Here is a 23,307-nt window from a genome sequence, read left to right as displayed (position 1 = left end):
CCCCCCAATTGATTGGATTTTCCAAAAACAAAAAATGCGTGTTTCTTTATTTTTAAAGGAGAACCCAAATACCAATTTTCAGGTCCGTAATATCTCCAGTTTCTGAGATATAAGTATCCTCATTAAAGGCATTCAAGCCCTTTTTCACCCCTTTTTACGCCCACCTATTGGGATTTTCCGAAAACGAAAAAAAATACGTGTTCCTTTATTGTTAATGAAGATTCTAAATACCAATTTTTAGATCTGTAAACTTTAAAACTTTTGAGATATAGATGCACTCATTTTAAAAATTCACCCCCCTCCTCACCCTCCCATTAATTGGATTTTCCAAAAACAGAAAAATACGTGTTTCTTTATTTTTTAAAGAGATCAAAAGTACAAATTTGCAGGTCTGTAATATCTTCAGTTTCTGAGATATAAGTACCGGTATCCTGATTAAAGGCATTCAACCCCTTTTTCACCCTTTTTCACCCCTCCTATGGGGATTTCTTGAAAACAAAAAAATACGTGTTCTCTTATTTTTAAAGAAGATTCTAAATACCAATTTTTACATCTGTAAACTTTTAAAGTTATAGATACAGTCATTTTAAAATTTCACCCACCTTTTCACCCCCTTAGCGACGGAATATCAAAAAATCCTCTCTTAGCGAGCACCTACATCTTAATATAAATATATCCCCAAAATTTCATTTCTTTATGTCCAGTAGTTTTGGCTCGGCGATGATGAATCAGTCAGTCAGTCAGTCAGGACAAGATTAATTAAGAATGTGATACATCAAGATATGGCAGAGTATATCACTGATTCCAGAGGATATTTCATATCTTCTCGCGTCTAGTTACAGCTATTTACATGTACATTTTTCGCGAGGAGGTTATTTCTCTACATGCGTTTCAAATATGTTTTCATGATACATATACGGTTAGGTGTTTGCCACCATAATCTCTGGAGTGATACCGTATTTCTCCGAATCCAAGATTTTTCTTCTCAGAATCTCATGCGAAAACTCAAGGGTTGTTGCATTCGCGGCCTAACAGTAAGTTAATGAATACCACTGCCAACTACCGCGGTAACCACGCTGCTTCTTTTCACACGCGCACAGAACTCGTTGCCAATAAATGACCGCCTTTTTTACTATACATCGCTAGACGCGACAACCGTTTGTACAGTGCCTGTATGTTTCTCAAATCTGCAAATTGCATCAAAACATGCGACCCTTCGAATTCTTAGAAAAGCCATGGCTGCTCAGCGGTAGTTATAACGCGTCTATTGTACTTGACGCTTAGTAAAATTAAGGTTTATAGACAGCAGGAATATTTTCGTGATGGATAGTCGTATTGTAAAGATGAGTGAAAAGGTATTGCCGGCAAATTTTCAACGGGTTCTAGTCTATATTATGATGCCAATTTTAAGGTAATGGTTATTAAACACTCGGAAATGTAGAATAATTGTGCAGATGCAAGAAAATACGGCATAGGCCTAACCAAAGCCAATATTTGGCGTTAGCGTCAAGACAAAGAGCTAAAAAAAAAAGGCGAACTGTACCAAAAATGCATTCAGTGGTCCGCAACAAGGACGCTTTAAAGAAGTCGAAGATGAAATTGTGAGGTATGTGCACGAAAAACGCAAGGGCGGAATGGCCATACCGTGGCGCAATAAACTCGTTCAACGTCCGCGATTAGGCTATTATATCACTAGCCGCTGAATTTTGCCGAACCCGGCAAGCGAGACGTGCGTGTAGCGGTAGACGGTTATATCTGACGCTGCGTAAAAGTAACAGAATAATTTCCTGATGGATCGTTGTATTTTAGAGACGCGTGGAATAGGTATTACAGGAAAATTTTCAATGGGTTCTCTTCGGTATTATGATGCCAATGTTAAGTTAACGGTCCTTAAACCCGCGGAAATGAAGAAAAATTGTGCAGCCTCAAAAAAAAAAAAAAAAAAAAAAAAAAATACGGCGTGACGAAAGTCAATGTTCGGCGTCTAAAAATAGTCTAAAGTGCGTAGGCCTACTGTACAACAAGGCATTCATATGATTTTACGAAGTTCTTTTTGAGACTGATTTAAATTTTTTGAATGAAAAAGTGGGGTTCATCTTGGATTCGGAGAAATACGGTACTATATTTTTTTAAGAATGAAATTAAACATACACTTTCACGTAGTATCGGATTACGAAAAATAACAAACAAGTAAGCCATAGTGTGGATATCACCTGTGGAAATGCAAGTTTTAAACAAACTGATTGCCGTTTCATACCGATTTTAATGTGCATGGGGGTTCTCCGACTTTTATACAAAAATCGGATTTAACGACAATCCGTTACAGCGAGTAAAATTTTCGCTGTTACGAATTCTCGCTATAACAGACTTCTACTGTACCTAGGTGTTAACATAAGGAAAGATCTTCATTGGGGTAATCACATAAATGGGAATGTAAATAAAGGGTACAGATCTCTGTACACGGTTATGAGGATATTTATGAGTTGTAGTAAGGATGTAAAGGAGAGGGCATGTAAGTATCTGATAAGACCCCAACTACAGTAAGTTTCCATTGTATGGGACCTTCATCAGGGTTACTTGATTCAGGAACTGGAAAAAATCAAACAAAAACAGCTTGATTTGTTCTGGTGATTTCTGACGAAAGAGTAGTGTTACAAAAATGTTGCAAAGTTTGGGCTGGGAAGACCTGGGGATAGGAGGCGAGTTGCTCGACTAAGTGGTATGTATGTAACAAATTCCAACTTTTACGTTCCACCTTTCCATCACTTTAAATGTTACGATTTTCTTAGATTACAGTAACATTAATTTTTGCATCCGGGAGATAGTGACTTCGAATCCCACTGTCGGCAGCCTTGAAGATGGTTTTCCATGGTGTCCCATTTTCACACCAGGCATTGCTGGGGCTGTACGTTGATTAAGGCACCGGCTGCTCCCTTCCCACTCCTAGCCCTTTCCTGTCCCATTGTCGCCATATGACTATCTGTGTTGGTGCAACGTAAAACACCGGGCGAGTTGGCCGTGCGCGTAGAGGCGCGCGGCTGTGAGTTTGCATCCGGGAGATAGTAGGTTCAAATCCCACTATCGGCAGCCCTGAAAATGGTTTTCCGTGGTTTCCCATTTTCACACCAGGCAAATGCTGGGGCTGTACCTTAATTAAGGCCACGGCCGCTTCCTTCCAACTCCTAGGCCTTTCCTATCCCATCGTCGCCATAAGACCTATCTGTGTCGGTGTGACGTAAAGCCCACAGCAGCAACATAAAACAAATTGTAAAAAACCATTAATTTTTTTAAAACATTTTTTTCTTGGTACATGTTTCGTTTCCCATGGAAAACATGTTCAGCCGTGATCCTGAACGAAGAATAAGTTTGACCTGGTCGATTTCCAAGTCTCACTGCTCAGCTTTCTGCTGAGGTTGACGTACAGGACGTGACGTACTGTGGCAGACTGTTCGGATATGCCATATTTTCTGGCAACGAGCACAAGTTGCATTGAAGAAGCGGCAGTCATGGCTGTCATGATACTTAAAACATCCACAACATGATTGTAACTTGGGAGCAGGCTGTTTCCTACTATCGGTGGGTCGCTGGGATGAGCTAGGAATAGTACGGTGATTGCACTTCAGAAAGGGTTTGCTGTCCAAGTTGGATTGAGCAGTTGTTTGCTTGTTGTCAAGATGGGTATGTTGAGCTACCTCACAAGTATTGATAATCTCTGCCAGTGTTCGTTTTGTCATCTAATAAACTGTGGCAATGAGTTGAACTTTCTCTAATGGCGGATCACTACGTTTTACCACTTTAAATCTAATTTTTTCTTCCGATGTATGTATGATTACCATGTCACAGATGAGCGAGTCTGTGTAAGGTGTACCACAACCTTCCTTATTACAGATAAATTTACAAGTTTTGGCAATGCCATGTAATTCGGCTGTCCGATCTGTACCTGCCACAGTTAATCTGGCTGTCAACTGAGCAAAGGAGACCTCTGATATATGTTCTACAGGGCTTAAATTGCATAATAGTTTGCATGTTTCATTTCCCACGGAACTAAGGAAGAGTACCAACTGTTGAACCTCGTCAATAATCCCATGACAAAAAAAAAATGCCTTTGAAGGCCATGCATAATAAACAGACCAATCTTAGTGTGGTCAAAAGGGGGCGAACGTAGAGACAGAATTGATCTGGTATGGGTCGGTAAATGTCTGCAATGCCTCGACCAAGGAGGCCTGTTGTTGTTGTTGTTGTTGTTGTTGTTGTTGCATTTGCTGCTGCATGAACTGGTGGTGGTGGTGTTTTTGTTGGAGTGACTGTAGGATGGCTTTGAATTGGTCAGTATTCAGCATGATATAGGAGGAATGTTTTTAGTACCTGCCATAACAGATTGATAATTTATGAGCTTAATGATCCATATTAATTATGTAATTTGTTAATGAATATAGTATTAGTGGTTGTTCCTTAATCAATACAATACAAATTACTACACAGTTATATACAGTGTGATTTAGCCGCCCCTTCCAATGTAGTTTTATGCAACCCACAATATTAATTCCGTCCTTAGAACATCTGCCCCGCTGGTATGCTCAGACAATACAACCGGATATCTTAGTATTTACTACCTCACTGTGATAGGATGCTGTAATGTTATACTCGTATTAAGCACCGGAAGACACGCGTGTGCCTTCCAGATCATATGAACCTGACACGCCAGCGAAACTCTAAATTGATATTGTGGCCGCAGTAAAACTTGCAATAAACTGCCCAGTGTGCCGTACGAAACTGTAGTGTAGTTGGTAGAGGTGGGGCGGAGCTGGCTTGCATGTCAGGTGGGAGGTTTGAGTCCGGGGCGAAGATTACAAATTTTTGAAGTATTTGTTTAATATGCAATGTAAGTTCAATACCCCCTTTCATGCAAAATGTGTGTGAATGAAAGATTTTGTGGGCCTAAGAAGGGCCGATTAGTTAGTAGGCCGGACACGTACAGACCAGAAATAGTAGGAACACAACTGCTCTGACATTGTTTTATGGCAGCAAATGCTCAGTGTGATGACCATTTTCGTTTATGCACATTTGGGCCCAGTGTGCAATAGATCATCTTGTGCGCTCAACCATTCCAGGTGCAATTGCTCGGTAGGAATCCGTAATGAGTTGCCAGAGCTGGTCGGGGTTTTCCGGCGCTTGTGTGTCAACGACGTTCTTCAAATGTAACCACAAGAAGAAGGCTAATGGCGTTAAATGCGGTGATCTGGTGGGCCAAGAAACAGGGCCTCCTCGTTCTATTCATTTCCCTGGCAGTTCCTCTTTCAGATGGTTACAAACAGGTAAATTTGAATGTGGTGGAGCTCTATCCTGTTACAACCTCATCGTCAAACGATCGTCCAAGGGCACATCCTCCAACAGCAGTGAGAGTTCCTGATGCAGAAAGTGCAGGTAGCGTGGGCCCATCCAATGGCCCTCAAAAAAATAAGGTCCAGTCAGGCGATCCCCCAAGATTCCACACCAAACTTTCACTCCCCATCTTACTTGATGGCCGCCTGTTGCACCCAGTGAGGATTGTCCGGACTCCAATAGTGTATGTTGTGGTGATTGATGTTCCTATTATTGCGCAAGTGCGATTCGTCCGAGAACAAGATATGCGATACGAATGCTGCATTGTTGTCCAGCCAGTCTAATAGCCACCAACAGAACTCCATTTGAGCTTCGAAATCCTGCCTATGGAGCTCTTGATGTAGCTCAAGATGGCATGGGTGAAATTTATGTTCATGCAATATTCGCCAGACGGACGACTGGCTGGTGTTCACTTGTCGTGGAGTTGCCCTTGTACTGATGTGTGGATTATTCCGAGCTGCTTCCAGAATGGCCTCTTCTGTTTCACCCGATGTAACGGGCCTATTGTGAACTGGTGGCTGGTTGGAAATCACGCCTGTTGTCGTTAGGCATCGTTCAACATGGCAGAATGTCGTAGCAGCCGGGTGTCGCCTGTCGGGATACCGTTCCTGGTACAGACGTAGTGCCTCGCTCACGTTTTGTCTTGTTTCCCCATAAATGGGGAGCATGTCAACGTGTTCCTCTGTGGAAAGCACGCCGAATGACAGCAGAGATTACAGTACATTCAGGCCGTAACCAGTGGAGTATATGCAGGGCACAAGATGAATAACAGCGTCATTCAGCTGTTTGAATGTGGCAAACGTGGGCCTGTGTTTACATATTCAAACATCATACCGATGCAAAAATATTTGAATGATGCAGGATTTGAACCGCCGCTGCTACATTCTGTCGATTGCTAGGCGAACGCCTAACCACATCTGCTATGCTGCACTGCTGGACACATGCTGGTAGTACGACGAGAGCAGAGTACATATGCCATCTGATTCGGTGTTTAAGACATTAATTATTATACTGTTACCTAGTTTTATGCATTGATTCCCCTCTTCGTTACACGCAGTCAAGAGGCACAACACATTAACATAGTTACATGGTAAAAGGACGTTGCTGCACGATTTCAAGGCATTTGTTTTGTGAACGGAAGATATAACATTTTGCTAGGGTTCAGAATCGTGTGCAAAATGTGCTCACCGAACATTAGTACCATACAGTACCCCTGTAGGGGAATAGCACCCCTATAACCATGTGCACGTTAGTTGGGATGCAACAAACGATATTGGAAGGGGCTGCTGAATCACACTGTATTAAATATGCACATGGTACTAGTTTCAGCTCTGAAATCTTGGGCCATTCTTCAGCCACACAACCATAATGATATTAAAAACCAATTAGCCTATACATAAATCTGTGTAGGAATGTGTATAATTTGTAAGTTGACAGTGCCGGTGAACTGGGCTGACTGCAACGAATTTCATACTTTGCCTTCTCTCCAGTTTTGTGTTGTGTACAAAATGTCAATGGTACAACACAAACTATATTTATTCAGTAAACACTTCAACTGCACAATACATACAATTTCTGTAACTTAATAGGTTGAACATAAGATGAGTTCTTGGAATACTTCTGTTAGATAATCTCTACAATAAATACAGATCTACATTGCCAGTACATCTTTGTATATCAAAAGTTTGTCTGACAAGGCAGCGATCTGATTATGCCTATTCACTATTGACAAGATTCTGAGTTGCCAGGACACAGACTAAAGAACAAGAGTCTGTTTTGTAGTCTTAAGCACAGAGTTCTGAAGTATAGCATTCTGTAAGAATACAGCTGTCAACATTGATTCTAGGCATGTGAAAGCAAACTGCTTGTTAAGATGAAGTTCTTGAGAAGAGTATTCTATTCCATGTAGACAATGGGCACGTCCTGAGGTAAGACCCCTCGGTTAACTTCAATCCACCTGTTCATGACACAGGCTTAAGGGGAGGTTGTAAGCCCTGTACTGGCAATGTTAAATTGGCGAACTTTGACTGCAGTTATTTCAGAAACTAATAAACCTATGGGTTTGAACTTATGAGCAGTGCTGGATACATGCTTTGCCAATAGAGCGACTTTTTTGTTTTAATGCCGAGTGAAAAAGTTTTAATTTCTATATATTTTTTTAAAGTGCACTGAATTTTCCCCATATTTTACCATAAAAATGTTGGATAACTTCCATGATTATATTGGGAACAAAACAATAGAAAGTCAGTAACACCATAGCTAAGTATAGAATAACTATACAAAATTTCACACTACTGGATAAAGAACTCTCTGAAAAAAATGCAATAATTTGTTACCATGGTAAGATTTTGAGAAAAATTGATTTAAAGTTGACAGTACCTTCAGTGCATGCCATAGCCATATTCTGGACTTTCACTGTTGTCCTCATCATCTCTGGCTCTCTTCCTAGACCTCTGCAGCTGCCTGGCCCTCTTTGCCAGCTTTTCTGCATCTAAATCAGCTTTAGTAACCCGCATCCTGTTGAGATCTTGGAAAATCTTCAGTGCATTCATTCTTGGTTGAATGCCTAGTTGCTGCAGCACTTGAAGTCGCCCCACATTTCCCTCATTAAATACCAATACTGCATTATTAACTCCTATAATCAGTGTCTGATACCCCACAAATACTTGTTTCGGAACCTTAGCCCACATAACACTATTAAAACTTTCATTAGGGTTTTCCCATGTAAGCACTCTTTCAGAAGTTCAGGATGTGCTAGACTTCTGAATATTGGCTTGATTACATCAGCCACAGACATTGGCAATGAATGTTTATGTGAATAGCTTTCTCCTGTAACTTTGGACCTATTATATGTACACCAGGAGGACAAACCTTTGTGACAAAGACAGTGCTAGGGAACTTCATCTGTAGAAATTTTGTGTAAGAAAATTGCCCAGACAGCTTTCCTCATTTCCTCCACACTATTGGTGCCATTCCATAATAGTTCTGTAATGTATCTATTTCTTTGTCACTAAGCCTACCCTTTCCTGATAGTAATTTACCATCTTCCAATTTTTTCCCTTTGTATTCACTGCGCGGTCTCCAGAGACGGGACCCCATTCGTTTCTGGATATGACCTATACATTCCAGTTTCTCAATAATTAATTCCCCATAAGGCTTCTTTTGGACAACACTTGCAAAAGCCTTGCTGTCCCCATCCCCTAGATATTTAAAAGGAACTAATCTGGAAGACAAAAATATTGCAATTCGCAGGCCTGAAGGAACAGATCCAGAAAGGAGGCATGGCTCCCTTATGTCACGTGGCATGTAAATGGACTTTAAATGGTGTTTGGGATGTTTTTCAGCAAAAAAAACCACATGCACATTATAAAACGGACCTCCAGCTACCAGAATTATCAAAAATCTAAAAATGGGTTTTTTTGAACCCAAAAATAGCTTACAACCTCCCCTTAAAAGGGAGTGACCCTACATGTCTGAATTTCTGTGTAGTAAACTGCTGGGTGGCGATCTGCCTTCTCCTGCTGGCTCTCCTCCTTATATACTGGAACTCAATGTCACAAACTGGAATGTTCCTAACGCAGCATGCCAGTTTCAAGTCTGGCAGCACAACAGATAGTGCTCATTAGACGAGCCATATGAAGTTACAAATTAAGAGTCTCCATCTAACAAACATATGTCTAAATATTATTGTACTGTTACAGGTGCCAATGTTGATATAACGTATGAAAGTTATTGCCTCTCAAGTCATCAGAAACCAAAGTAAATGCATGATAGGGCTAAAGAGAACCTCAAAGAGCTCAGGAAGAAATTGAAATCTACATTGCACAGAATCTGCGGACAGAAACTGAAAGTCAGAGATCAGCATCAAATAATTGCAGGGCTCAACAAGAGGCTTAGTTCCTGTGGCATTAGTAAGTGTGTTGTTGACAGCTGTTTTCAGCGCGTGGTGGAGGAACTCATAAAATTACACAAAAGTGTACAGTGAATCAGTCAATAAATTCTACTCAATTTTTATCAATTTTTATTTGGTTTTAGTTTACAGGTACCTGAGCAAAACTTTCAGATTACCTCATCCAAGGACACTTCGCTTTTGGGCAAAATTAGTAGATGGAAGCCCAGATTTTACAGAAGAAAGTTTTGTGAAGCTTGCTGAGGAAGTTAAAAGTACTCTTCAGGGACAATTCTTGGAACTCTCATGTTTGATGAGATGGCCATTAAGAATGATATTGTCTGGAATGGGAAACAGATTTGTAGGTATGTTGATTTAGGACAAGAAATTTTGAATAATGAAGACTGGGATGTAACCAAGGATGCATTGGTGTTCATGGTGATTGCTATCAATAGAAGTTTGAAAATGGCAAAGCATTATAAATGGACTGTCATCAGAAGTGAAGTGTAATTTAGTGGAACAATATCTGACAAATTGCAATTTAAAGATCTCATATTTAAATTGTTCTGTATTGACTATCACATAAATTATACAATTGAAAGTTGATATCTTGCATGAAACCGGGATAAAAATTGTAGCCACGGTGTGTGATGGAACAGCAAAAAACAGGCTTCATCTAAACTGTTACCACAACGTAGGAGATGGGGAAAAGTGGCAGAGCCAAAGGGCTGGACAAATAATGACCACAAGAGAAAATGTTTTTGACTATTTCCTAATCTTTTCTTTTCTTTCTCTTTGTTTCTTTTTCCATTAAAGTAAAAACAAATAACAAGGGCAAACATCTGAAATATCTGAAGCACAATAACAGCTGTAACAGTCAACTCACTGAGCTTTAAAGTTGCAGGGGTGAATATTCTCCCTTTTTTGCTTTACGTCGCGCCGACACAGATAGGTCTTATGGCGACGATGGGACAGGAAAGGGCTAGGAGTGGGAAGGAAGCGGCCGTGGCCTTAATTAAGGTACAGCCCCAGCATTTGCCTGGTGTGAAAATGGGAAACCACGGAAAACCATTTTCAGGGCTGCCGACATTGGGGTTCGAACCTACTATCTTCCGAATACTGGATACTGGCCGCACTTAAGCGACTGCAGCTATCGAGCTCGGTCTCCCAATTTTACCAAGACCTTTAAGTTTATATAAGAATAGAATCTGTTTTGTACCAAGACCCTTTGAGTTTTTACAAGAATAGATTCTGTTTAAATTAACACTCCAGGGAGAGTGAACTCCCAAACTTCTTAATTTATTCCCAGAGGGGAAATGAAACACTCGATGCTCATGAGCCTTCACTTGAACTACATACTTGACGCTCGCTGCCCTTGTTGCACAGGGAAGCAATTGGGATCAGAAGGATCGAGAACAAAACAGGAGCAAAGCTCATTCTAATAGACCAAGGGAATAATAATTTAAATATTCAACATGAAAATAGTACAGACACAAGGAGAAGAGGATTCTGAACCGCTGAAGCAATCCCATAACATGATCACAATAAAACCTAATCGGGCAGAAGGCCCAGTGGCACAGGGAATAATCCACACTGTATTGTGAGTAAGAAGGGAGAAATTAACAATCAAAAATGGAAAAGATTAAATTTTAAAAAAACTCACAAGAAATCTTAAAATGAAGAAGGGAAATGAGGGTCCACACTCGTGCTTCATTACGACATGCCAACCACTCAGGTGGTTACATTTGTGCCCTGAAAACTGAGAAAATCTACATTTTAGAAAACTAAATAAATTTATAAAACTGTACATTAAAATAAGTAGATGCAGCGTAACCGTAAGGGCCGCTTCACACTAGGAGACTGGAATCGGCGACCAGCCACCCGTGCTTGTGGAACATTGTTTTAAATGGAACCCTTCACAGTGGACTACTCAGTAGCCGAGCTACAGAAAGAAGCTCAGCGACCAACCTTGCAGTAAATCACTCCCGTACCGGGCGAGTTGGCCGTGCGCGTAGAGGCGCGCGGCTGTGAACTTGCATCCGGGAGATAGTAGGTTCGAATCCCACTATCGGCAGCCCTGAAAATGGTTTTCCGTGGTTTCCCATTTTCACACCAGGCAAATGCTGGAGCTGTACCTTAATTAAGGCCACGGCCGCTTCCTTCCAACTCCTTGTCCTTTCCTATCCCATCGTCGCCATAAGACCTATCTGTGTCGGTGCGACGTAAAGCCCCTAGCAAAAAAAAAAAAAAAAAAAAAAAAAAAAAAAAAATCACTCCCGATACCGGTCGCCGAGGCAAGATTCTGCAACTCTCGTTGGCAACGGCTGGTGAACCATTGTTTTGTATTGGAGTCTTCGCACTAGTTTCAGAAATAAATTTCATGTTGGTTGGTCCATATTGAACTTTGATTACATTAATATTTAAATAAGTTTTGACATTTCCACCTTTTCAATACAACATTTTATGCATTGTGAATTACATTACAAGTTACTCTAAAAATGGGTACTAGTTTTGACCTCGTTCAAACTCATCATCAGCCAATAACTCAAATTATACAAAACATCAAGTGAACCAAAAACAATGTACTGGTACAATAATGTTACATAAAACATGTGATCGTTGCCATAAGACCTATCTGTGTCGGTGCCCTAGCAAAAAAAAAAAAAAAGTGTGAGAATTAAAAGTTGAACAGATTTTGGTTGCTATAGTGTAACCTTGCAAAGTTAAAACTGAAAATGAGAAAGGGTCACAATAATATTAACTTGATAAAAACTTTTAAGCTATGCATGTAATATATTAAACATTAAAATGGGACTCAAAGTAGCCATTAAAAAACATTTCTAGTGAAATGTTCTTGTAGAGAAGGATGTTGAAACTTGTGTTGCATTTATAATAAAGTTCTAATGACCAAACGGCATAGTATGGTAAATATCATGTAAGATTCAGTTGTGCACATGATGTAAACAAAGTCGAATACAGTACAATGATGTCATTGAAATAGGTTACATAGAGATTCTTCATGCAGTGGGCGAATGTTGCGCTTGAAGGTCAGATTAGTTCAAAGGCCTAGGTGGTGAAGACTCGCAGTTCAATACGGAACAAGTTTGACCTGATGAATAATAAAAGCAAAAATTAGTGTGCGGACTTCTGAGAAACAAGGGGCTGGAAAAATAGCATAAGTAATATGTGTGACTTACCTTGCACAGTAGTGTGAAGAGCGTAGCTAGTAGGACATGACTGAGAGAAGGTGTGGATGATGAGTGAATGGGAAGGTGGAGTAGGACGAAAGGAGGGAGCAGGGAAGGGAGAGGTGAGGAAGGAGGGCCTATCTTAAGGCGGGGCCGAGGGTTAAGGGAGTAGGGGTGGTTGTTGCGGGAAGGTACATTGGATGGAATGGAGATCGGGCTATGATTTGTTGGTTTAACATTTCTGATTATGTTAATGAGAAGGTCAAATAAAATGTTAGGTTTCTCCAAAATATCATTAGATTATAGTGTCAGTGTGCATTTAAAGTTCCTTCCCGTTACGTATTCCGTTTCAGAATATTATAAACTGTATTAAATAGATATATTATATTCAGCAATTATACAAACTGAGCAGCATCCATCTGGAACTTGAACTGTGATGAGTAGTCTATAGTAATGAAGTTGGGAAGAGAAATGCATTCTATGAAGTAATGACAGTTTTTTAGTGACATTAAAGAAAGAACATCCCAGGAAGGGAACTAGCTTTGTAATTAAAATATTACAAATATAAGCAACATCACTTTTGTTAATTGTCCAATATAATTGAGATTTTACTGTCCAACTCGTTTGGCTGTATGTTCCGCACAGCGTCCTTTGGTCCAGAGGGTCCTGGGCTCTATTCTCGAATGAGTCTGGTTTTTGTTTTACAATTTGCTTTAGGTAGCACCGACACAGATACGCCTTATGGTGATGGTATATTAAAGGGATAAGAGTGGGAAGGAAGCAACCTTGTCCTTAATTGAAGTACAGCCCCAGCATTTTCCTGGTGTGAAAATGGGAAACCAGGGAAAACCATCTTCAGGACTGCCTACAGTGGAGTTCGAACTCACTGCCTCCCGAACACAAGATGATAGCTATGTGGGCCAAACCATTCGGCCGTTTGCTCAGTCAGGGATTTCAGTCTCGTATGGTTAATGCCGCTGCCTCAGGGACTGGGTGCTTTTGTTCATCTGTACACACAATGTACCACACTACCAACCATCACACATACACGCAGTAGTGAATACATTGCTCCATAGAATTGGGTCAGATCCACGTAAGTTGTCAACCTCAATTGATTGGGAAAAGGCCCGGCTGAATAAGAAGGAAATGGAGATTTTGCCAATACAAGGACAGGCAGGCATTTTTTTATTTATTAAGTTTTGGAGCAAACGATATTTAAGGCACCTTGTTGCGAGCGTTCTTGATTTTACTTTAAAAATGGGGGTTGAAGGGAATCAACTAATGAATTTCAAAATTTGGCTGTGTGTACTAACACCTCTACAGTACCATCTTCTCAGTAGTCTGCAGAGAAAAATGATGTACTGGTAACTAAAAAACTTGGTACCATCATCACATAAATCATTGGATAGTTTATAGAAAAGTCCTTTTTCCAAACGATCTTTAAACATAGGATGTGAATGAAACCTATGAAGCTTTCCTTTTTTCAGTCGCCTTGACAAAGAGTACTGCAATGTATTCGAAACGTCGGCAAACTGTACGTGATGTACAACAACACGGTTCAACCCGGAAAAGTAAACTAAATAAGCTTTCCTTCTTTCTTTCCGACAATAATAAGAGCAGCAAGGCACACTCCTTATTATGAAAACTCATTATGAAAACTGTCACTAGGCCGGGGAAGGCGGCTGAGTAGCGCGGCTGGCTACCGCACGGCGACACGGAATTCACCTGAGCTACTCTATCACCGATTCCTGTTGCCTAGTATGGAAATGGCTCTAACAGTTACATGCTAAGGCAAATGCTGTTATCTTCCTATTACCACACGCAAATTAATTCACATTATTAGGATGAAGAAAGCCACCTAACTTAGATGCTGCCTCAGCATGACGGCTGCCTTAAGTGAGGGAGATCCTTGCACGTCGATGCACCGGTCAAGATAGTCTCTGGGAGGCCAAAAACTGCTTTGTTTTTAATGGCAAGCTGGGCGTTGATAGGTTGATTTACATTTAAACGTTCAGTAGGGGCAACCTTAGAACTACCAGTGAGCATTCAGGAATGCCAATCCTTAACCATTGCATTTCTTTACTAAAGAGAGTTCAGTCCAATTTCCTAAGTGGCACTCCAAATCAAAGCCGTGATATCTGTTGGCTGGCTTCAGAATTACATAGTAATGCAAAGTTCAGCTATCACCACAAGACTTCACCATATTCATATATTTAAAGTGTTCCCTAACTCTAGGATGTAGGGTGTGGTGTACTATCATACAATAGTGATAAGTGATCTGAAGTTCGTACAGCGGAGTATAATATGATATTAGCAATACTGTAGAAAGCTCAGTGTACCCAAGTATAGTAGTGAAATAGATAATGTGAATAATAATAATAATGAATAATTTAAACCAAGGAAACGCGCAGTAAGAAGGGGGCTAGGCCAGTAGGAAGACCAAAAAAATAACAATGTGAATAGAATATATTTAACAATAAAACATAACAACAAGGTAAATAAATCGAAGATAAATTTTTAACAAATGATGAAAGATAAATATACCAGAGTAGAGAAAAATCCGAAAAGTGTGCCACATTTACAAATTGAATATCCAAAAATGCATAAAAGGAAAGCCTATTAAATAAATTTTAAGCATACAATATATATAGAAACCGAGTAAGAAAGTGGGAGAAAAGCCCTGAAAGAGAAGAAGCACGAAAGGGAAGTGGGATAAGGATTAGGATGGGGAAAGGATTTTCTTCACCGGGTGTTGCAGAATTTACCAATTGCATTAGGTCTAGGAAGACATCTGAAATGATTATAAGTATTTCATTATCGTCCGTAGCGCAGTTCGCGTAGAGATGCAGTCTATGTTATGATCTTTTAAAAATGCAGCATACCAACTCGACGGAAGAAAGTTTCAGCAGGCAAAAGCCCGAATGAAAATTTGAAGTCCAGGTGAAGATAAATTACAATATGTCTTGCTCACCAAATAGCTTGAAGATAGTCCAGATGGAATTGACATGATTACAAGAGGCACAGTATTCTTGGTACTCCACCACTCCGCCACGAAACCCGACTCAAATGTGGAGCAGCGGAGTGGGCAATATATATTGGTGTAGAATATTCCAGAAAAAGAGAGAATGCGACAAGCTAGTGTGTTCGAGAAACATGACATCACGTGTTCACACAGCGCACAAGCAACGGCGAAGTGCAGCGAGGATGACGTAATCGCGCTGGTAGAGCACAGGTGAGCGGAATGCTTGATGCGGCGAGGACGAGGTCGAGGCGAACAGCAGTAAGTAAGGTAGGGAAATGTGCTGTAGATACGGCGATCGTAATAAGGAATAGGCCCTCCTTATGTCACATAAACCAACAATGAGGAAGTGTTATCAATTGATTTTGGTTATTATAGCTCTGGTGTGTGCTTTGTTAGCACTTTATCATCACCACCAGTATATTCGTATTCATAACGTAATGGAAGTTTTAAATTTCTTAGGAACAGCTCCTTTATTCCCTGCTTGAGGAGTAGGGGAGTGGATAGGAATAATCTTCATGCACATCAGTGTTGAGCTGCGTATGGAAAATGCCTAATTACACAGGTTGACCCTCCTACCAATGCTAATGCGAAAACAGATGACTGTTATACTAAATCCACCGACGGTACTCTCCTGTAAATAACTTTAATTTGAGTCAGCATGACTACATAGAACGTTATGAAACTATTTCTATTTTCAGTGATCAAGTTGTAGAGTATATAGCAGGTGGTGGTGTAAGGAATATTAAAGAAAGAAAAAAAAATTTTAAAAAAGAGATGTGATGTGTGCTTGGGTGTGTTGTTAAGAATGAATAAAAATGAGAAGGTGGGTCTCATGAAATATAAGGATTTGAATTCTTCTTTGTACTCTATAATGTTTCTAGTCCAACTCATTGGCTGAATGGTCAGTATACTGACCTTCGGTTCAGAGGGTCCCAGGTTTGATTCCCAGCCAGGTCGGGGATTTTAACCGCTTCTGATTAATTCTTGTGGCTCGAGGACTGGGTGTTTGTGTCTGTCCCAGCACTCTCCTCTTCATATCAGACAACACACCACACTACTAACCACCACAGAAACATGCAATAGAGATTACATCCCTCCATATAGGGTTGGCATCAGGAAGGGCATCTGGCTGTAAAACAGGGCCAAATCCAATTGTGTGGGGAAAGTGGTAGAAGTAGAAGGCTGTATAATGTTTCTGATAATTTGAAGAATTTGCACAAAATAGCAGAGAGTTTTCAGAAGCAATGTGTGTATTTTGGATAATAATGGTTGAAATGGTCCATTAAAATTAGAGACCTTCAAAGAAGGACATTCCAGGAATCATTAATGAACAAGGAGAGGTGTGTATGCGAGGATCTTCAAAAGGCAGAAGTATTCAGTCAGCAGTATGTAAAGATTGTTGGTTACAAGGATAATGTCCAGATAGGGGATGTGAGTAACACTAAAGAAGTATTGAAATTTACCTATGGTAACAATGACATTTACAGTACCGGTAAGATACAAAAGTTGTAAACTAGAAAAGCAGCTGGAATTGATAAGATTTCTGGGGATATGCTAAAGGCAATGGGTTGGGATACAGTACCATATCTGAAATACTTATTTGATTATTGTTTGTTTGAAGGAGCTATACCAAATGAATGGAGAGTTGCTATAGTAGCCCCTGTGTATAAAGGAAAGGGTGATAGACAAAAAACTGAAAATTACAGGCCAGTCAGTTTGACATGCATTGTATGTAAGCTTTGGGAAAGCATTCTTTCTGATTATATTAGACATGTTTGCAAAATTAATAACTGGTTTGACAGAAGGCAGTTTGGGTTCAGGAAAGGTTATTCGACTGAAGCTCAGCTTGTAGGATTTCAGCAAGATATAGCAGATATCCTGGATCGAGGAGGCCAAAGGGACTGTATTGCGATTGACCTATCTAAGGCATTTGATAGGGTAGATCATGGAAGACTACTGGCAAAAATGAATGCAATTGGACTAGAAAAAAGAGTGACTGAATGGGTGGCTATATTTCTAGAAAATAGAACTCAGAGAATTAGAGTAGGCAAAGCTTTATCTGACTCTGTAATAATTAAGAGGGGAATTCCTCAAGGCAGTATTATCGGACCTTTATGTTTTCTTATATATATCAATGATATGTGTAAAGAAGTGGAATCAGAGATAAGGCTGTTTGCAGATGATGTTATTCTGTACAGAGTAATAAATAAGTTACAAGATTGTGAGCAACTGCAACGTGACCTCGATAAAGTTGTGAGATGGACAGCAGACAATGGTATGTTGATAAACAGTGTTAAAAGTCAGGTTGTGAGTTTCTCAAATAGGAAAAGTCCTCTCAGTTTTAATTACTGCGTTGATGGGATGAAAGTTCCTTTTGGGGATCATTGTAAGTACCTAGGTGTTATTATAAGAAACGATCTTCATTGGGGTAATCACATAAATATGATTGTTAATAAAGGGTACAGATCTTTGCACATGGTTATGAGGGTATTTAGGGGTTGTAGTAAGGATGTAAAGGAGAAAGCATACAAGTCTCTGGTAAGACCCCAACTAGAGTATGGTTCCAGTGTATGGGACCCTCACCAGGATTACTTGATTCAAGAACTGGAAAAAATCCAAAGAAAAGCAGCTCGATTTGTTGTGGGTGATTTCCGACAAAAGAGTAGCGTTACAAAAATGTTGCAAAGTTTGGGCTGGGAAGATTTGGGAGAAAGGAGACGAGCTGCTCGTTAAATGGTATGTTCCGAGCTGTCAGAGGAGAGATGGCGTGGGAGGACGTCAGTAGACGAATGCGTTTGAGTGGTGTCTTTAAAAGTAGGAAAGATCACAATATGAAGATAAAGTTGGAATTCAAGAGGACAAATTGGGGCAAATATTCATTTATAGGAAGGGGAGTTAGGGATTGGAATAACTTACCAAGGGAAATGTTCAATAATTTTCCAATTTCTTTGCAATCGTTTAAGAAAAGGCTAGGAAAACAACAGATAGGGAATGTGCCACATGGGCGACTGCTCTAAATGCAGATCAGTAGTGATTGATTGATTTGATTTGATTTGATTGAAGTGTTTTCCACATTAAGCGGTTGTTTGTTCAGTGGATATAATCATTTTTTCACTACAGTAGAACCATGTGGATAGTCTCACTATGTCAAGTTAATTAGGCAGATTTTGAAGTATTGCACTTCCTGCAGGCTGCATTATGCCTGTGTTATATCTGTACAGATATTCAAGAAGAGAATAAACAGCAACAGAGAAAATAAATGAAATGTTAGAGGGCATTTGACCAGTGCAGGTTATTGTAAATAAAAAATGTGTGTGAATAAATTAATTCCATCCCCTGGTCTATGGAGTTTGGACAGCCGAAAAGGGACTGCCTGTAGGGGTGAAGTACAGTGGGGACTTTGAGGGCCCTGGGACCGCTACGGTAACTGTGAAGGCCCTTCAGGAATCTTGTAAAGTGGTGGCAAAACGGGCTCTGGTTAAGACGCAGCAGGTCGTTATGCTACTTAGGTTCCAGAATGGGTAAAAAATAAATAAGTAAATAAATGAAATATAAATTTTAATCTTATACCAGTTATATAGTATTATTTGAAGTAATTCCACATACTGTATATGAGTTGAGTATGTAAGTACAGGAGATATTATAAGTAGAATTTTGTAAACAATATAAATATATTAAGGATGAGCTGTGTGTTTAATAGAAAAAATTGTTAGTGTAAATTGTATAATATTGTATTCTAGGTAAATTTCCTTCTTTTGTTAATTTAAAATTTAGGGCTTAACAATAATGTAGTTTAGTGTCGGCCTACCATTTGCCACCGACATAGACACCTCATTTGCAAATAAAGAGATTTTGATTTGATTTTGAAAACTCTTGACAGATTAGGGGTTCTCAGGTAAGATAGGTATTTACAGAGTTTATGCTCTTTAAGGGTCAGTAACTTTTCATCTCTGCGAGAGTTGGACATGTATTTCTGTAGATATTTCTTCCGTGTTTTATAAGGCAAATGAAATAAAAATAACAATTCCATGTGTGTATAGCACATACATGGTGACAATATTATTTGTTTTGTTGTTTTCTCATGTCGCTGCTCCAACACTTCCTACAGATCCTATCCTGGCCCAACCCCGTTGTTTTGACTATGGAAAAAAAAATGGCAGACTTGGTTTCAAGTTGCTTCAGCCTGGTGGTGCTTCCACTTTCTGTTGCATTATAGCTCGAAGTGTGCAAATTTCTCCTCTATCTGTGATTTTAAAATACATGCTTTATGATAGTTTCCCAGTTTAATGTGATTTGTATGTATTTTATACGTAAGGTAATTGACTTATTCGAATAAATAATGTATGTTGAACTCACTGAAAAATCTTCCCTTTATTTAAAACATTTGTTAAGCAAAACATGGAAGAATATGGCTTCAGTATATTCTGTTATGCAAACGGATGTGCACCGTTGAAAGTAGTATATCTTTATTCCTTGCTTATTTTTCTTTTCAGATCTGGGGGAGTCATGAACATTTTGGGTGAATCATCGGGTTGGTCATGTACAAAGAATGCAAAGGTGGTCTATCATTTGAGCGAAGTTCATCTAAACCAACAATGAGGAAGTATTATCAATTGATTTTGGTTATTGTAGCTCTAGTGAGTGCTTTGTTAGCACTTTATTATCACCACCAATATATTCGTATTCATAATGTAATGGAAGTGTTAAATTTCTTTGGCAAACCTGGACAAACAGCAAGTACTTATGACTGTTCATCTATTAATATAACTAACCATGACCAAAAATCTCTCAGTTTTGCAGATCCAATGCCTGTTTGGCAAAGGATTAGTGATACACATTTTGCTTATTCTGCATTTTGGGAACAAACTGCACATGGAACTGAAATTAAAGTGATATCCGTGGGAACTGGTAATAGTGATCCCAGGTTTAACTGTTCATTGTGGTTTGAAGATAGAAAGGAGCCAGTTGTGGGGAGGTTCAGCTTTTCCCTCCTGGATTCAAAAGAGAATAGTAAGAACGATGTTAAAGAAACAAAGATTGGAAATGTGAATGCTTATTATTTTTATTGTAAAACTCAGGAAAAGATTGGTGTGCCCTATGGAACTGCATTCTTTAAGACTGATGATTTGGTGCCTTCTGAACCGTTAATCCCCATCCAACCTATCACGGAAAAAGTATTGTCAGAGAACAGTACAGCAGTGTGCATTGCTCCAGGATTAAATCCTGCTTTCCCACGTTCCTTAGTGTTTGAATTTCTCAGTTACCATCAGCTTGTAGGTATAAATAATTTTGTTTTCTACAGTAAGGGCGTTCCCCATAAAACATTACGTGTTCTTCAGAACTCAACTTTGTGGAATCTACTTGGCATTAGTTTAACTGTACTACCCTGGAATTTTCCATACCCACTTGCAGAAGCAAATGTAGCAATCAAATTGGCAGTGGAGAAGGACTGCATCTTGCGAGCTGCTGGTAAAGTTCGTAATGTTGCAGTACTTGCTTGGAATGAATTTATTGTTCCAAGGTATCATCGTTCGCTTGCTGTTATGTTTGATAACTTTGATGCTGGGAAGAAAACAACAGCTAGGTTTTCTATTCCAAGAATAGTTTTTTGCATTGAATATGACGATGACCCTCACACTGAAGTTTCTTCTCCGCTGATCCTTCGCAAGACTGCATATTCCAAACAAAGTGGCCTTGATAGACCATTGCATGTGTACCGTCCTCTCCTTGTATCAGGTGATAAAGTACTAGCACTCACTACCCAGAGCGTCTCTCAAGGCATAGCTGCAGTTCATCACTATACACATTGCTCAAAAGATGATGCTCAAAAATTGCATGTTGCAGAGGGAAGTATGGCTCATGATTCTGCCATGCATAGGTTTACTGAAGATTTGAAAAAGTCGAGAGTACTAAGAGCATGGTTTGAAAATAAACTCCTTCTATAATTTTATTAAATAAATTTCAGTAATTTATGCTTGGATTGGACAAGACTGTTACAGCATTCCTATATTTAATACTCTCCGTATTATTGTTAGCTTATTACAATGTTGTGTTGATTTGTTCTTTTATATATTTTTCATTAAATATTTATGAGAAAAGGTGTTTTTAAAAAGAGAATCGATTACACTGGCAAGTGTAATGTTATGTTTGGGATGTTGAAAGTTACCTCATCGTTTAGAATCATTAGTATGGTGTGCCAAGTATAAGATCACTTTTTTTAAATGAGCTGTAAAACATCTTAGCAAAACTTTCTTTCTACCTTACCATTTTATCGAGGAACAAGTTATATAAAATATAGTATGGTTCTGATGTATCTACTCGTATATTCTTCTATTTTACAAAAAGTTGTGACCATTTTACAAAAGGGTAAATATGTTCATGTTTATTTTATTATCTTCTTTAATTGCCATCTTCAAAGACTAAGCATAACATTAATAAAACATTTCATCAATTTAAGATAAAGTGAAAAAGTATCTATAAAATGAAGACTACGAATTATGATACCAGTCACTAAATTCTATACACATTGAACATGCCCATCTGTAACGCTGTCTTCCAAATTTTCAGTTAGGCCTATGTTGATCAAGGACCATGTTTATAAGTAGATATGCATCTAGAAAGAAAGCAAAGTCACCTCCGTACAGGCTGTTGAAGGCCCTTGGAGGAGTGGAAGGTAAAAGCTTTTACTGTCTGTAATGTTTGGCTCTAGTTGGGATAGAATGGTTGGCTCTGTGCCTGGCTGCCTTTGCCCCCAGAAACGAATAGCAGTATGGCTGAGGATGCCATAGTTGTGATATGCACAGGAGAGTGACCACAAGGAAGGGCTCGAAAGAGGTGGATGGATATAGTGAAGAGGGGAATAAAGATAAGAGAAATATTGGATGCAAGGAAAGAGTGGTGGAGAGACAGGCAACGATGCTTGATTAATAACCTGCCCCAGGTGAAGAGGTTAAAATGAGAACTGATGAAGAAAAAGAATTATGATTATTATTTCAGTGTCCTGGCTGAGAATTACGATGATGGTTCTTGTTGTTGCCCGACAGATTCCTAGACCAATTTATAAAAATTGTGAAGATGTGATGAGAACTGTAATATAGTTGTGATCCCAGGATGAATGACAGGAGTGTTACAAGTAATGAATATTGCAGTGATTCATTTGCATCATTTCTGTAGGGATTGGCAGTTGAATTCTGAGGAAATGACACCCGCTGGATGGTTGAAGAGTTGCCTTGTTATCGAGAAAGATGTGATGCACAAATTCATTTCTATCAAAGTCCATTTTGCTATGTTAGTAACTAAGTATATAAATTTCATTATTCGTCCGTATTGAACCAAGATTACAATTTATTAAAATTCGTATCCACCTTATTCAATGCCAAAAATGTTATTAAGATGAAATTACAACATGTAGTATATTTATTTTATCAGGACTAGTTTCGACGCTTTATATTGTGTCATCATCAGCTGATGTTGTTGTTTGAGTCATCAGTCCATAGACTGGTTTGATGCAGCCCTCCATGCCACCCTATCCTGTGCTAACCTTTTCATTTCTACGTAACTATTGCATCCTACATCTGCTCTAATCTGCTTGTCATATTCATACCTTGGTCTACCCCTACCGTTCTTACCACCTACACTTCCTTCAAAAACCAACTGAACAAGTCCTGGGTGTCTTAAGATGTGTCCTATAATTCTATCTCTTCTTCTCGTCAAATTTAGCCAAATCGATCTCCTCTCGCCAATTCGATTCAGTATCTCTTCATTCGTGATTCGATCTATCCATCTCACCTTCAGCATTCTTCTGTAACACCACATTTCAAAAGCTT

The 23,307-nt window shown here is 39.3% G+C and overlaps 1 protein-coding gene across 1 annotated transcript in view; it reads left to right on the top strand.

Annotated features, from left to right (window-relative positions):
* The window catches only part of LOC136863846 (uncharacterized), a 60,822-nt gene extending 37,563 nt beyond the window's left edge, over window positions 1-23,259 (top strand). Inside the window, exon 2 of the mRNA XM_067140181.2 lies at window positions 19,975-23,259. Within this exon, the coding sequence (XP_066996282.1) occupies window positions 20,020-21,426 (1,407 nt within the window). The 5' untranslated portion in view covers window positions 19,975-20,019 and the 3' untranslated portion in view covers window positions 21,427-23,259. The remainder of the gene's footprint in view (window positions 1-19,974) is intronic.
* The last annotated feature ends 48 nt before the right edge of the window (window positions 23,260-23,307 follow it).

Source organism: Anabrus simplex, chromosome 2, assembly GCF_040414725.1.
Source record: "Anabrus simplex isolate iqAnaSimp1 chromosome 2, ASM4041472v1, whole genome shotgun sequence".
Classification (NCBI taxonomy): Eukaryota; Metazoa; Arthropoda; class Insecta; order Orthoptera; family Tettigoniidae; genus Anabrus; species Anabrus simplex.
The sequence above is the reverse complement of the archived record's forward strand: the minus strand, read 5'-3'. Positions and strand labels throughout refer to the sequence as shown.